The sequence below is a fragment of the Lycium ferocissimum genome, chromosome 7 (genome assembly GCF_029784015.1).
Source record: "Lycium ferocissimum isolate CSIRO_LF1 chromosome 7, AGI_CSIRO_Lferr_CH_V1, whole genome shotgun sequence".
NCBI lineage: Eukaryota > Viridiplantae > Streptophyta > Magnoliopsida > Solanales > Solanaceae > Lycium > Lycium ferocissimum.
Window position 1 is genome coordinate 54,242,588 of NC_081348.1, and position 16,116 is coordinate 54,258,703.

The 16,116-nt window shown below is 34.5% G+C and overlaps 2 protein-coding genes across 2 annotated transcripts; one reads left to right on the forward strand and one right to left on the reverse strand.

Moving 5' to 3' along the window:
* Nucleotides 1–125: 125 nt before the first annotated feature.
* Nucleotides 126–6,954, forward strand: LOC132062984 (2-dehydro-3-deoxyphosphooctonate aldolase 1). The gene is made up of 14 exons (XM_059455435.1): nucleotides 126–248; nucleotides 351–448; nucleotides 1,287–1,383; nucleotides 1,676–1,741; nucleotides 2,286–2,345; nucleotides 2,466–2,540; nucleotides 2,723–2,807; nucleotides 3,075–3,133; nucleotides 3,269–3,313; nucleotides 3,737–3,835; nucleotides 4,141–4,188; nucleotides 4,316–4,363; nucleotides 6,272–6,349; nucleotides 6,708–6,954. The coding sequence occupies exons 1-13, from the start codon at nucleotides 213–215 to the stop codon at nucleotides 6,326–6,328; spliced, it is 873 nt and encodes a 290-aa protein (XP_059311418.1). The 5' UTR covers nucleotides 126–212; the 3' UTR covers nucleotides 6,329–6,349; nucleotides 6,708–6,954.
* Nucleotides 6,955–7,741: 787 nt separating this feature from the next.
* Nucleotides 7,742–11,939, reverse strand: LOC132062985 (uncharacterized). The gene is made up of 4 exons (XM_059455436.1): nucleotides 11,293–11,939; nucleotides 9,971–10,392; nucleotides 8,597–9,139; nucleotides 7,742–8,050 (listed from the first exon to the last, which is right to left on the reverse strand). The coding sequence occupies exons 1-4, from the start codon at nucleotides 11,711–11,713 to the stop codon at nucleotides 7,943–7,945; spliced, it is 1,494 nt and encodes a 497-aa protein (XP_059311419.1). The 5' UTR covers nucleotides 11,714–11,939; the 3' UTR covers nucleotides 7,742–7,942.
* Nucleotides 11,940–16,116: the final 4,177 nt, after the last annotated feature.

Sequence of the window (16,116 nt, forward strand, 5' to 3'; positions counted from 1 at the left end):
AAAAGCGTGGTAATATAAAAAGAATCAAATGCGGTAATATAAAAGATGCAAGTTGATTAAAAAAAAAAAAAAAAAAAAACTTTATGGGGCCTGTTTTGGCGTTAGGATCAGAAGCCCAAATTCCTTGGATCTGAAATAACTGCTTTTGCTTTCACTTTCCAAAATTACTCCGGCCAACTCTTGCTTCCTTTCGGAAAATTAATTCCAGCAAAATGGACTCATCAACACTGCTCTACAGCCACCTCAAGGTTTCAAATTCCAACATTATTATTTTCTCAAAAATTTTCATTTTCTACTCTTCTTTGCTATAAACACTAACTAATTATTTGCTGTCCTAAAAAAAATATCAGACAGCAGAGCCATTTTTCTTACTAGCAGGTCCAAATGTGATTGAATCAGAAGATCACATTCTTTACATGGCCAAACACTTGAAAGATATCACTTCTAAGTAACTTCCCTCATCTCACATGTAATTTTGTTATCTACTCCTTCCGTCCCAATTTAAGTGTCTCAGTTTGACTGGTTACAATAATTTAAGGACTAAAAAAAGATTTTTGAATCTTTTGGTCCTAAATTAATGTACGAAAATTTCGTTTCAATCTTGTGGTTTTATATCAATTAACTTACTAAATATAGAAAGAGAGGGACTCTTTTTGGGACAAATCAAAAAGGAAGGTAGGACACTTCAATTTGGACAGAGGGAGTATTCGTTGTTTTACAAGTGGATTTGAAATTTTATGTCTTTCACTAGTTTAGCTCGAAAGCATGATCATATGTTCCATTTTGAGGTCCTTTATTGTTGTTTTTCATTATCAACAGTGCAACATAAATTATTACGCCACGTAGCCTAATATACAATATTATACAACGTTTTACCTTGGGAAAAGTATTATGCATAATGTATCAACCTTGTATAAAGCGTATAATAGTGTTTAGCTCGAAGGCATGATACTTTCTTTGTTTCAATTTGTTTGTCTGGTTTTGACTTGACAGGGAATTTAAGAAAGTAAAGAAGGTTTTTTAATCTTATGATCTTAAATTAAATATATGTATAATGTACCAAAATGCCCTTTAATCTTGTGATCTTAAACATGCTCATGGGGAAAGTTGGAATTAAAGAGTTTCCAAAAAGGAAAAAGTCATTCTTTTTTTAACGGACTAAAAAGGAAAGTAAGACAAAAAATTGAGACGGAGGGAGTATTTGATCATATGTTCCAATTTGAGGTCCTATATTGTTGTTTTTCATTATAAATTAATGATTGAGTTGTCAATTTTTTTTTTAATAGACTTGGGTTGAAGTTTGTATTCAAGTCGAGCTTCGACAAGGCTAATCGAACCTCGTCTAAATCATTCCGGGGTCCTGGCTTGGCTGAAGGCTTAAAGGTATGAAGTGCCACTAATGTGTTTGAAAATTAGGTACTTTAATATCTGGAAGGACATTACAATACTTTGGTTTCATGTTTTTTTGTTTTGTTTTGTTTTTTTCTTGCATATAACTCCTAAATCAGTTCTAGAAAGATGCATTTGGTGAATGGAGGTCTCTTAGTTATTCTTCACTTGAGATACAAGTTTGCAGCTTGGATTAACCTGCTATATTCCAGTTCTTGTATGACATCAACTGTTACAAAAACCCTTCCAACATATTATAACCTTCATTTTTTACACTTTGTTGTAGATCCTTGAAAGGGTGAAAACAACGTATGACGTACCCATTGTTACTGATGTTCATGAATCTATTCAGGTAAAATATGTCTGCATATTTTAGTGGGACGCTGCCATTTATAATTTTTCTTGTGATATAATACTGTTTGATCGGGAGATTTGATGATCTCATGCAACATTCACTTGGGAAATTATATTACTGGTGTAATTGTGCATTATTTTTGCTTCTCATCCATTCTTATTCCTTTCTAGTTTTTTTTGACCAACTTAAGGTTTTTCCCTTCCTCAAAGTACTTTTTTGTATCATATTCCTCATTTCCGACTCTTCTAAAAATCCCATGGATGTCCTGTGTTCTATGGTTGAAGGTATAATGCTATTATTCTTCTCCCCTTTCTTAATAAATGGAGGAGAAGATTTGACAAACTTAGTGTGTTGTTGGTTCTAATGGCTCTTTATTTGTCAGAAACATATTGGATGCAAGAAAATTAGTAATTCTGGTATCCATGTAGTATGATTTTTTCAGTTCATTTATCTATTTTGTACATCAGCTCATCATTTAACAGTGGTGGTCCAAAAGTAGTTTCCCTTCCAATATGAACTGCATCTAACACTGTTTTGCCAGTGTGAAGCTGTTGGCCGGGTTGCAGATATAATTCAAATTCCTGCTTTCTTATGTCGCCAGGTTGGTCTGCTAGACATAATCTTCATTTCAGAAAGATTTTGTTAACTTTTTCAACTCAATATTTTAATAAAATTCTCAGGAAGCAGCCATATTGATATACTTTTTGGCTTTTAATGACAGACCGACCTACTTGTTGCAGCTGCCAAGACTGGAAAAATTATCAACATTAAGAAGGGCCAGTTTTGTGCTCCTTCAGTAAGTAACGTTCCTCTTTTTTTTTTTTTTTTTTCCGAATTTATGCTGTTCAATCAGTAAGTAACATTCCTCTTTTCGGTTCTCCCTTTACCTGCTCAAAACCATGATAAACTTGTATTGTCACTCTCTTCGATTCGTGGGTTTATTCTATCTATTTTTTACTTATGCTACAATGTTCTCAGGTGATGGAAAATTCTGCTGAAAAAGTGAGATTGGCTGGAAATCAAAATGTAATGGTGTGTGAGAGAGGAACAATGTTTGGCTATAGTAAGTTTTCTTCAGTTTGTTTCCACCTATTAACACAAGCTTCCTTAGTTTCTTTCTAATTGGATGAAAGCAAGTCTTGGAGCAGTTATTTTTGGTGTTTATATGTAAGCTGGAAAGGAAGGTGTTCTGCACTGGTCTTCTAGCGGTCAAAGCTAAACATAGAAAGCATAGGAGAAATGAACTCCGTGTTCATGAATGGTGTCAAACTCGGAAAGGAAGGCTTAGGGGAGTTATTAAAAATCTAACATGTATTATCTGACTCTGCAGATGACTTGATTGTGGATCCCCGGAACTTTGAGTGGATGAGGGAGGCCAATTGCCCTGTCGTAAGAGTCTTATTTATGATTGTATTTTATTATTATATTTCCTGTGAAAAGAGAAATCCACTTATATGTCTTTCTACTTATACATAGATATTTGTTTTTTAATGCGCATTTTCTCATTGAATTCTTGTTTCTCAGGTTGCTGATATAACTCATTCATTACAACAGCCTGCAGGCAAAAAGGTGCATTGTTCTTTTACCCCTTCCTCAGAGAGAACTGAAAATCTTTAAAAGGGAAAGAAAAGGAGAAGCTATTCTAGTTTACCATAGCAGATCAGTCTGGGATACATGCAGTTTATTGCCAACATAAGCCTTCACCTCTGATTCCATGACTATGATTTGAAGCTTTAGGTTTAATTAGCAGAAAATTCCTTCCTTCAGATCGTGTTAGACACCTCTGTGTACAGAATCGACCCCTGACTTTGTGCTGTTTGAATCTTTCAACCTCCAGAATCAACTGTTCATAATTTACTTTAACTATTATCGAGTAACCAATTCAGCGTTCTAAGATCATGAGTTCAATCGCATATCCAAACCATTTCTTAGGATCAAGTGTTAATAAGTTTATTCTATTTCAATAAATTGAAGTTTTGCATTCTTGTACAGCTGGAAGGTGGTGGTGTTGCTAGTGGTGGTCTTCGAGAATTAATTCCTTGTATTGCCAGGACAGCTGTTTCTGTGGGAGTAGATGGAATTTTTATGGAGGTATAAAGGAGCATCTGGCTGATTTATAAAGTTGCGATCTGCTTTCTGTATGCACTTCTTGTTTAAGAAGACAAACATGTTTACTCCTTGTCTAAGAAGACAAAAGTGAAACGGAACTGGAGAGTTGGAATCAGAATGCGGTGATATTACTTTTTGCTGGTGCATTTTTTAAAGGAAAACTTTCAAGCCATTCTTGAGATTCCTGAACTTTTAGGATATCCATTTTGTCAAAAACTTGCTTTAATTTTCTCTCAAGTATTGTCAAAAAAATTATGCTCAACTGAATCAGAGATATTTTTCATTAGGTGCACAACGATCCTCTGAGTGCTCCAGTTGACGGTCCAACACAGTGGGTAAGTTACACACAAACTATATATACTGTTGAGAACTTTGACATATCCTTTTTTGGCTCAAACGAAATTCCGCATTCTGATTTTAGCTGTTAATTTGATCAATGCTTTGGTTGTTGTATTGACTTAGCCTCTGCGCCATCTGGAGGAACTACTAGAAGAGCTTGTTGCTATTGGTGTAAGTCAATTTCTGTTTAGCATGAATTGTATATTTGACACATTTTGTTGAGCATTGTCATGCTTCACCTTTCATACTTGTAGTTGTAGTATTATTCTTTTAGTTTCTCGTCCTTAGATTTCTGTTATTATCTGTGTTTCTTGTACTTCGATTATCGTATGATTTTGTGGTAGTTACGGTATTGTCCCCTTTGTTTCAGACTGCTTTGTCATGCTTTATATCATATTCTGCCATTACTTCTTTACCTCTGCTATTTCTTTTTCCCGACTGCTTTGGTTTTCTTTTCTTGAGCTGAGGCTCTATTGGAAACAACCTCGCTACCTTCCAAGGTAGGGGTAAGCTCTGCGTACACTCTACCCTCCCCAGACCTCACTTGTGGGGCTACACTGGGTATGTTGTTAATTACACTTTTTGTTGCATATATGAGTGAAGCTAAATTTCTAAGTATCAACACTTGTAGAAGATATAAGGAGACTGTTAAGGTGCTGCAGTATATCCAAGCCACTGGGCTTTTGCGTGGGGGTGCGTTAAGCTATAGCGCACCATTGGTGCTAGAAGTATTATGACATAGGAGGGAAAAGATAGGAGAAATGCATATTCTGAAGAGTAGGTAAAGCTGTTGCCTGTCGAACCTAGAATGATGACGGTGTGGATGTCATGGTCTAAACCAGAGTTAAGAGGGTTTTAAGGAGATGTAGTTCCCTGTCTCACAAGGATACATATGCAGTTCTCCAGGGCTGTATAAATTTAGGACATTTTACTACTTTGCGGTGGTTGTGAATGCTAATTTGATGTGTGTTTAAACCAAATAGGCTTAATGCATATGCAGCCCCCGGAACTTGTCCCTTTTTTCCATTTTGGCACCTTAACTAACAGTTGTTCCTATTGAACCCCTGAACTCGTCCTCACGTGTGTCTATTAAACACAATCTGAGTTACATAGTATTCTATCTTCAATGTAGCAACATGCTAATATATATTGTAATTTAATTATGCCATCTTTTAGCTAAGATTAGCAGCAATTGAGGGGGGAAAAAAGAGTAAGCTATTAATTAAGCTGGCAGTGGAAGAGCAGAACTAGCAGAAACCGACACATCCATGACCTAAAGAATAGCTTACCACACGTTTAAAATATTACTTCACCTTCATTACCACAATTTAATTTTTGCTTCTAATAAAAATCAGATTTAGAGGGTTTAATAGACACACTTGAGGACGAGTTCAGGGGTTTAATAGGAACAACTCTTAGTTAAGGTGCCAAAATGGAAAAAAGGGACATGTTTAGGGGGCTGCATATGCATTAAGCCAACCAAATAACTAGGTGAAAGTTCAAGTTGGACACTTTGCCTCACTTAAATGGCACTTAAATGGAGATATCAAGGCATTAATAGATGCCCCTCATCACCCCATGGGCTTTGTCTTTGAGAAAGCAGCACCAGACAATAAATATAGTTGGCAAAGTGATATGTTAATTTTATTAAAACACCATGAAGGAAAAAGGACAGCCGGGTGTGCAAAGCATCCCTTGGCGCTCCGGAAGGGCTGCACCCCAAGGGGTGTAACGTAGGCTGTCTACCCTGATGCAAGCATCAATGGCTGATTCCACTGCTCAAACCCGTGACTTATTGGTCACGCAGGGATAAGTTTACTGTTGCCTCAAGGTTCTCCTTCATGGAAACATGAATAATTAAATTTTTTTCTCAAGTTCTAGATTTTACACAAAATAGATCACTGCATTAAGAGAATAAATAGATGTTGGTAAATGCAAGGAACAGAGAAAATCAAACTACTTAACAGTTATGCTGTGATTTAGCTTATGCTTTTAGCATTCTCCGTATATTTCTGTTCCCCTTTCTCCCAAGCACTTCGGGATTCTTCTTTTCGTTTCCTAATATCACATTTCTTACAGAGAGTTAGCAAGGGGAAGCAGCAATTCAAAATTGATCTGACTCCATTTCGTGATTAGGACACAGAAGTTTGGCTATCAGTAAGCAATATTTGAACCCATATACTATAAATTATGTGTTCAAGCTGCTAAGGGTTATTGCTGTTAATGTTTTACATTTATACTTTACATTGTTTTTTTTTTTTAACCTATTTTTGGAATAATGAATTAGTTTATCTAGTCCATGATTCATATATTAGTTTCTGATCTGGATATGTTTCTCAGAATTTTCTGGGCAAATAATTCACTTTGTGACAAACTACTTGTCTAATTTAGATGAAAATGTCTTTCTTCTTTGCTTTCTTGAGCCCTATGAGGTTGTTAGTTTGTATGCCTTGAAATTATAAACATCTCAACTTTCATATTCTTATCCTTAATATAAATGTTTACGACTCTGCAGAGACGATGTCTCCAGTCATTTTAGCTTACACGTGGCGATGAGCTTCCTGCATTATTAGTTTGCTGCTTCGAAGACATTACAGCGTGCGTGTATTCATTACTGTACTGAACATATACTAAATTTTCATTGTTTATTGTAATTTGATCCATGAGTGATTCATTGGTGAGAAGTGTAACACTTCCAGTGCATTTAGAAGGCTACCTATCATTTCTACCAATGCAGCTTCTTGGTGTGTGTATTGTGATAGCCATGCGATTTCAAGTCAGTATACCAAAATTGTTGCAATAAAATTCTTTCTTTGGACTTCCTATAGAACCCTTCAGTACCATATGTTTCAGTCTTTATAAGAAATTCATGCTATTAACTTACCTTGCGAATTCATTTAAGTTCTGATGTTGTTGACATACGACGTACGTTAAAAGAAAAGACAGAAAAACGGAGTTATTATAATGTTGGAAGAATTCCTTCTATGCATTCGATTGAGAAGCAGCAGTTACTAGCTGAAACTCGTGTTGTCGTGTTATCAGTCTCCAAAAAAGTAGATATGGCAGAGATGGCCACAGCAGAACATGGAAATGATGATGAAACTTGTGTTGTAATCTGAATGATTTAGGTGTTAAGAATATCAAACACCACTGATGTTGAACATGTGTAGATTAGTATTCCGGAGATTGGAAATCCAACTAGGCTTTTTTACTAAGACTGTTGCAAATTCCCTTTCTTATCCCTTCTAGTTTAAGCCTTTCCATCTTATATAGCCAAGTATTCCATGAACCTATCCCCATGTATAGGATAGAAAAGATTACAACTATAAAGTAAAAAGTTGTCTTCGAGCAAGCTCTTAGCTTTCATCAGCTAGTCTTTACTTACACAAAAGAATAAGATGGATAAAATGGGATTTCAAGGCGAAATAGCCTATATAAGCTATAAACTGTCATGTGATTTGGTAACATATTTGACTTGTACAAAAAGCTACCATGGTCAAATTAGTGTCACTTTTACACGGAAAATATTGAAAAAATTCAGGTGCTGCAAGTTCATTTTACTTCCAATGTTTGCGTAGCTTCTGTAGCCATTCTTTCTCGGATCAGTAATCTGCAATATTCAATATCTTCTCTTTTGGTGCAGAACAATCACTTCTTTTCCAATCCAGAGCTTATGGCCTAAAAATAGAGCTAAAGATAAACTAGAAAAATGGAGTTTGGCAACAAAACTAAAGCCTTTCTCCCTAGCAGCTACAATTCACCGATTTCACCATCTCTGCAACTGCCTACCCACATGTACAAATTTGATTTTGAGTTATTGTTTGATGGTAGAACACCACAACAATCCCTCCTTGGAGACTGCAGCAGGAAAAAATTAAATCCAATCAGATAAATACACAATAAAAAAAAACATTATAACAAAAGGTGGTATAGTAGATAGATGTGCCATTTTGTCCAGACACCACCGTTATAGGATTTAAGGGAAAAGGGTAAAAGATACCTATCCTACTATATGAAATATGTTAATTTTACCATCCATTGTACTATCGGGCCATTCATATTTTCGCCGTCAGCAAATCCCATCCGATTAGCTGTGGCAAATATGAGATGATTTGCTAAGGACAAGCAGGGCATAGCAACCGTTATCCAGGACTTGATTGACATCTCAATGGCCAAAAATTTACACTGTAGATGGGTCATTTTTCTTAATATATATACTATATGTTGAATCTCTTTGACACTGTGTATATATATGTACTTCTTTATACATTGACTCCTTTTAGTGAATATCATGGTTCTTCTATCGACGACAAGGGTGTACGATGAATTCAAAGTATGACGGATGGTAAAATTAAGGACAAATTGGACCTTTTTACAAAAGAAAAAGAAGTTGCAAAAATGTACCTTGTTCCATCTGTTGCTATCTGGTCTTTTCAACAAAATAATGTTGTTGATATTCTCAGGTGACTCAACTTTCCACCTGCAATATGGTGCAGGCTCTCGATGTCGATAATAAATCCCAATAATCTGATTTCTCGACCGATCATATTTAGCCGTATTCATATAATACACAAAAGGCTTCTGGCAAGGATGCTTTGTCACAGGCCTAGTGTTAAATGCATAAGCAGTATAATCAGCTCTTTTGTACCAATTGAGAAATGTCCTCGTAGGCATTTCAAGTTCTCTAGGTGAAATATTACCCCTAATTATTTGCACCACATAGCCAAATGACACTGAAATAGACCAATATCTGTCTTTGTCATAGCAAATTGATTGTTGCATTAGGCTAGCAGAATCGAGTTTTGCTGATTCGAATAGACGTTGAAGGCCTGAAACTCTGGACATTCCTGGAAATATTGGATCTACTACATCAAGATGATGAAGTGAGACTAATGGTGTCACTGGATGTGCTCCCAGTAGGCCTAGTAAGTTGCCATATACATCATACTATACTACCACAAACAAAACAAAAAATCATCAATTTCAGCCAATGATTAGTGTACTTATAAATTGACAATACAATCCAAAGGTATATAAAAATTGAGCTTCTGCTATATATAATGATAGTATGCAGTGTTTTTTTTATACTGGCAGCTTAAGACGACCTTCAACATGTAATAGTCTATAATCAATCCTAATTTGGTTAACTTTGTCAGTTAAATGACTGATAATGTGAAACAATTGAAAACGGAGTAATAAAGTCCTATATGAGTTAAAATGGTGAGTTTTATGTTTTTTATTTTCTTTTGGCTTCAAATATTGTATGTCACGTAATTGAATAGTTACTGGAAATATAGTTCCCGGTTAAGAGTATATAGTAAAGTGACTTTTCTATTACAAAATAAAGAAAAGTGACTTTATTACACCATTTTCAATAATTGACTGACTTTTCTCTTGTATAAAGTGAAGAAAAACGACTTTGTGACACCATTTGCAATAATTAAATGAGCATATAAACAATCATTTGCACATTGGATCTATGCTCCTATACGTCCACGAACGTCGAAACAAAGCACGTATATCAATTAATTATACCTAATATAGAATTCTAACTTCAAGAATTTTTAGACTATAAAGTCTCCTAAAAGATAACTACATGCAACTGTTCAGGATCTATCGAATTAATAACCTCAAGATAAGATATGTAACCTTCTATGATATGTAAAGTTACACTGATCGGTGGTGTAATTTATTTTTATATTGTTGGTACATATAAGCAAATAAATCAAGAACTGTGGTAAAAGCCTAAGCTAATTAGAGGTTTGATTTAGAGTATACCTGATGAAATCCACGTTCTTTGGTAAGGGGTACACCAAGTTCAGCCATACAAGCTTGAATTCTATCATCACTACCATATAATCCAGGATACCTTTGTATACAACGATCTTGCATTTTTTCTAACTCTTTTGCCAATGGATAACTAATTGCGAATCCACCACCACCAAAAGCCATAGCATATGAGAAAAATATATTTTGCACATGACTTTCTGAAGAGCTACCAATGTAATAATATTGGTTGTGATCATACTTTGATAATATTCTAACCACATTTTCCACAACAAATACTGTGTCATCATCCCCCATCACGAACCATCTCACATCTTTCAAACCCAATCTTAATGTCTCAGAGACAACCCTAGAAATCCTCAGAGCCGATCTTAGCCCCTGTCGATTCGTGTAAAGAAATTTTGAAGTGTCACCTGAAATTGGAAAATAAAGAAAAGAAATCATACATTGATGATCAATACTTCTATTACTACTCGAAAGCTGACACTCTTTGTGAGTTGAAAATCAGACGTGTATCTATATGTTGCAAATTTAATATGTTTAAATGTAAAAATTAAAGAATTGATGATATCCCTTCTTGACGATCAATACTTCTATTACTAGAAGCATGACACTCTTTGTGAGCTGAAAATCAGATGTACATCTATATATATTGCAAATTTTATATGCTTAAAACTTAAAAGTAAAAGATTAAGAATCGAGGATACTTCTTGACTATCAATACTTCTATTATTAGAGATCTAGCACTCTTTGTGAGTTAAAAATCACACGTCTATATGTTGCAAGTTTAAAATGTGTATATGTAAACATTGAAGGATATGCCTTCTTTTCTCAACTTTGATCTGTAGAGGTACTGGTCTAGTTAGTCACCTGATGTGATATACTCCCTCCGTTTCAATTTATGTGAATCTATTTCTTATTTGGTCCGTGCCAAAAAGAATGATCCCTTTTCATATTTAGAAATAATTTACCTTTATGCAATGATTTATAGTTACAGAAAATATATGTGCCTTATTTTACACTACAAGTTCAAAAGTCTTCTCTATTTTTTTAAACTGCGTGGCCAGTCAAGTAGGTTCACATAAATTGAAACAGAGGAAGTATAATTAACGGGGTCAACTCATGAACCTATCATTTTCGAGACGAAGCTTATAAAAGTGTAATGATTTTAGTGATAAAAACTTAAAGATTGAACTCACAGGCATTGCCTCTACTGTTAGTATTTTCTTATTTCTTAGTAGTAATAGATTTCAAATGGTGAAAAGAAGGTAATGTCAACATCCAAAAAGAAAATAAAAATCAAAAAGTGTCACCTGAAATCCTAATATCAGGTAGACCTTCATTGCTGCCAATTTTCACATGTTTATCTAACCAAACAACCCCTCTTGTCTCTCCTGGTTTCCACCACAACTTTATATACTCTTTCCTTTTATCCCACAAATTTGATGATGCAGCTACTCCAAACACAATATGCTTGAGCTCAGTTTCCGGTTCCTTTTTTCGAACATATTCTTCGGTTTTTTCTTGTTGTTCTTGATCAAGAGTGAACGAAGAAGACGCGTTCGTGGAAAGGGATTCAGTGGTGGAAATGTTTGAAGTAGTAGCACAATCTAAAGAATCATCTTTGTTAAGAATGATGTTTGAAGAGTAAATAAGATAAATGATTAATAATAAGATGAAGAACCAAGTAAAGAAATTCCGGTTAGAACGTTGAGAAGAAGTAGAAGCACTCATTATTATGAAAGAAAAAGAAAAGAAGAAAAACTAGATCATGGGGTAAAGGAGGAGGAAATTGAGTGATGGAGAAGAAAATTGGTGAGTGAGAGATGTTCGGATCAACATTTGAAGTTTGTTGTATTTTGATAACAATACAACAATAATTACGCCTAAGTTCCGAGCAAGTTGGGGTCAACTATATGATCACTTCTTCATTTAAATGCATGTCATGCATAAATTAAAATAAAGAAAAAAAAAGTTAAATATAAATATAAATAATACTAGCAAAAAAACAATAAGAGAAAACGATTAAAAAAAAGATCCTAATGCATAGGGATTGCTTTATTTTGATCCTTGATATCATTTGACAAATATGATCCTTAAAGTATGAAAAAGGTGATTAATTTGGTCCTAATTAAACCTTAATTCTAACAGAGCTTTCAAAAAGAACTGTTTAGTTTTCGAAGCGCACTTTTTTTTTATTATTTTTTTTTATAATAAATTATGAAATATTATCATACCAACAAAAGAGATCAATACATCTAAGAGAGCAGTCAAAGTCTTAACCATCTTCTAGGAAGGGTGCCAAGAGCTAGTGAGCCTCTAGAGAACTAAGTACAAAGTCAATCTATGAGAAAAGTATATATCCTACCATTTTTTTTTTTATAAATATAATCATCCATTAGAGCTTGGGCGAGTTTTATTCCATCTAGAGGTGACAAATGGGCGGTTTGGGCTGAAGTTGGGACGGTCAGGATGGGCTGAGCAATTAATGGATCAATGCCCAACCCAGCCCAAAATTTCCTTGGGCTAAGATGGACGGATCAAGATAGGCTAAAACAATAGGTGATAACCCAACCTGCCCAACTTACCCGACTTTTCATCTTTCTTTTAGAAGATATTAATAAACATTCTCAACCAACCTAATCTTCTCATTACAATTTCTCAAACTATTTATTATTCTCAGGAAATTGCAGCAGCAAAACTATGCATTGCAACTTTTTCAGAAACTTTTTTTTTTCTTTTTTGAAAAATTAAACTTGCAATTAGCCATAAACATACAGATCATCAAGTAATTTTTTCAACCAAATTGCAGAGTCAGTTGCATTGTCATTTCAAATAGGAGAGCACTAAATTAATTTTTAACTAAGTGTTTTAATTATCAAGATCTGAATGCATTGAATGAATGTTTTCTTTTCTTCTTGCAATTGAAAGAAGACTAAGTATTTTATCCAGAACATTTATAGCCTTTAGAAATTTTCGAGCTCTCATTCTTTTGCGTTGGAAAATTTTACCTTGAATTTCAATTTTAGGAAAAGAAAAATAAGTATTTCTGGGTTTAATTTATTTTAAAATATTTAAGTTAAAAGGATGTAATAAAATATCTGCAAAATTGTGCAGTTCTTATACAAATATAAAGGATACAAGGTTAATACGTGAACAAACTCTAAATCTCTATTTCTACAAATAATATATTACTTTATTAAAAAGAAATTCATTCAGATAAAATACACAACAATAACTCCCTTTTCGGTGGCCTGTTCTCATTCTAATCAAGCAATATTGTTGATGGCACAGTATTCTCAACGGGTACACTTGGGCTCCTTCACGGGTTGTACTTGAGCGAGTTCAATTCACAGGTCAATATGGGCTATGGCCCAAATCAGCCCATCAGAAAATTAAGTCATGCCCAACCCGTGAAATGTTGGGCGGGTTAAATGGGCTTGGGTCATTTTTGCCACCTCTAAATTTCCATCACAGCAAGGACTGAAAGGGATATAAGGACCTGACAGAAGAGGACTGGATGTTCTTGCTGCATCATTTGTCCCCTTCTCTAAACAAGTTAACTCACAAAAAAAAATTGGCCTTGTCATACCTAATTCTAAAACTAGGCAATTGACTCTTATCTAAGTAGAAATGCCCCTTGGCTTCTGTTGGGATGTTATGAAAATCACTATATAAAAAACTTGTCTGTTGTACCACTCTCAGTATTTCTATACATGTCTAATGTCACTCTATCTACACTTTGTATCTGTTGAACCACAAAATTTGTACTTACAGCCTGTTGAGAAAGGAAAGAAGACTTCCATCTCCAAGATTAACTCAAACGTAGCTCCCTTTTTAAAGATCTAGTTATTCGTTGCTGTCCAAATCTGATATATAATGACTCCATAAACAACAGCCATTGCCTGCTTCTTGAAATTTCTCTCTTGCACTCTATGGTGTTGTAGCTTGATGCCTATCCATCCTTGTATTCTCCTTCAGACATAGGTACACCCATAAAATAAGTGTTCTGCATTTTCCACCCAGCTATCATAACACAAAACACAGTCAGTTGCATCACATTAATCCTATTCCATCAATTCTGTTTTTGGTCAGTAGTCTCTCCTGAGCAGCCAACCATAGTATAAATATATGCTTAGAAAGTGCAATTCTTGTTCATATCAGCTCAGCAGTGGCCAGCTTAGGTGCAGTCCCCAGTAAATTCATGTAACCGCCTGAAACTGAATATCTCCTATTTTGTTGTCAGACAGTAATGCGATTGTTGCACCATGTATGCATTATGTGCTTGATCTTGTTTAGTTTCTTCGGGTATCAACTACAAGATGATGGTATGTTGACAACATCATATTAATGCACTTCTCCCTCACACTAATTTCTACATACTCGTAACTGATGAAACTGCACATAAGCGAGTTCCTCGTTTATTTTATTGTTTTTGTCAAAAGTTCCCTTAATAAGTTCATTTCCAACAGTTCAATATAACCAAAAGAAAATGAAATTAAGGTGGGACTCTCCTATATAGAGAGGCTCCCAAAAATGACCTACTTAAGTGTACCACTTAGTATTCAAAAGAAATAAATCAGCCTGGATCGAAGATGATTTTTTTTTTCCAACTCGAATTATGAAGTTTCCCTTCCCTTTCATCATTCTTCATTTTGCATATATATATATATATATATATATATATATATATATATATATATATATATATATATATATAGAATTGGTAGAGTTATAACCTCAGCGAAGAATATAATTTTTTGGTAGATTCTTTCATAGTTTTATTCTTCTTTTCTTCGTCTCAATTTACGTGTTGATAATGAACCGAGCATAAAGCTTTAAAAAATGTGGAAAACTCTTCAAATTTGTTGTCTAAAATAAGACATAGATATATTGTATAGTTATAGATCGTTTCATTAAGGATAAAATGAAGGAAAAGAAATCTGTCGTGATTTTTTTAGAATTGACTAAAAAAGAAAGACTGTCACGTAAATTAAGACGGAAGATATATTTGTTATAATTTTCAAATATTAAAATTGAAGAAACTGCATGGAATAGTAAATAACTTACTACTCCGTATTAATTTGAATAGCACATTCAGCCCTCTTAAAACATTAAACGTGACAATTTTTTCTGATTTCTGTGAAAAGCTGCAAGAACAGATTCCAACCAAAAGTTTGGGCCAAAAGCAACGTGACAGGTCCACCAAAAATCCCTCTATTTATCTTGAAGAGAAGGGTCCACATAACGTTCTTGGGCTCATGTGAGCATACTCGCACATGACCCATAATACCTGCATATTTATTGGTAGATAAGATGAATCAGATCACATGAATTGGGCCCTACCACCTGTGGGCCACCCATGGATTGAATTTAGGAAAACTTACGCATATGTACCTTCGGCCAAACTTAATTACCGACAACAGCTCATATATACAAAATCTATACACTGATATGTATTTTATAGTATATTCTACATAGTATATGTATATTGTATGTATCGTATATGTATATTTAAGTATAAATATACAAAACCTCTATATTTGTTAGCTATTTTGTAAATTAGATCACCCAAGTTATCGTGCTGTAATTATCACATTAAAAATTCACCTAGGAAGTTACACCCAATGAACTTGACAATGCACTATCTTGAATTTTGTATCGCCGCTTGTCCCATAGATAAACCTTCAAATCAAAAGTCAAAACTTGTTAAACTTGAAATTTGTCCATGGACTAACGCATGTTGAAAGTTCAAAACTACCCACCTCCAACCCGAATTTGCCCTTCAATTAATCTTTGACATGAATTGAATCTTTTGAATTTTTATTCTCATTAATCAAAGAGTAACATGAAGAGAGGGAATTGAAGAAAATAAGGGAGAGAATATGAACCTTAAGGTTTCTATGTTATATGTGGAACCAAAAGGAAAATGTCGAAGGAGAAGATTGTGATCAGTGGTATTTAAGGAAAATCGACAAACCGCACCAAATTGATAAACAAAATAAAATCGGAAAAAAAAACCCGGCTAGTAGTTTGGTTTGGTATTGAAAGAAATATCCGAACATAATTGATTTGGTTTGTATTAGCTAAAAAAATCAAATCGAGATCAAACCAACCCACCATTATATAATCATTAT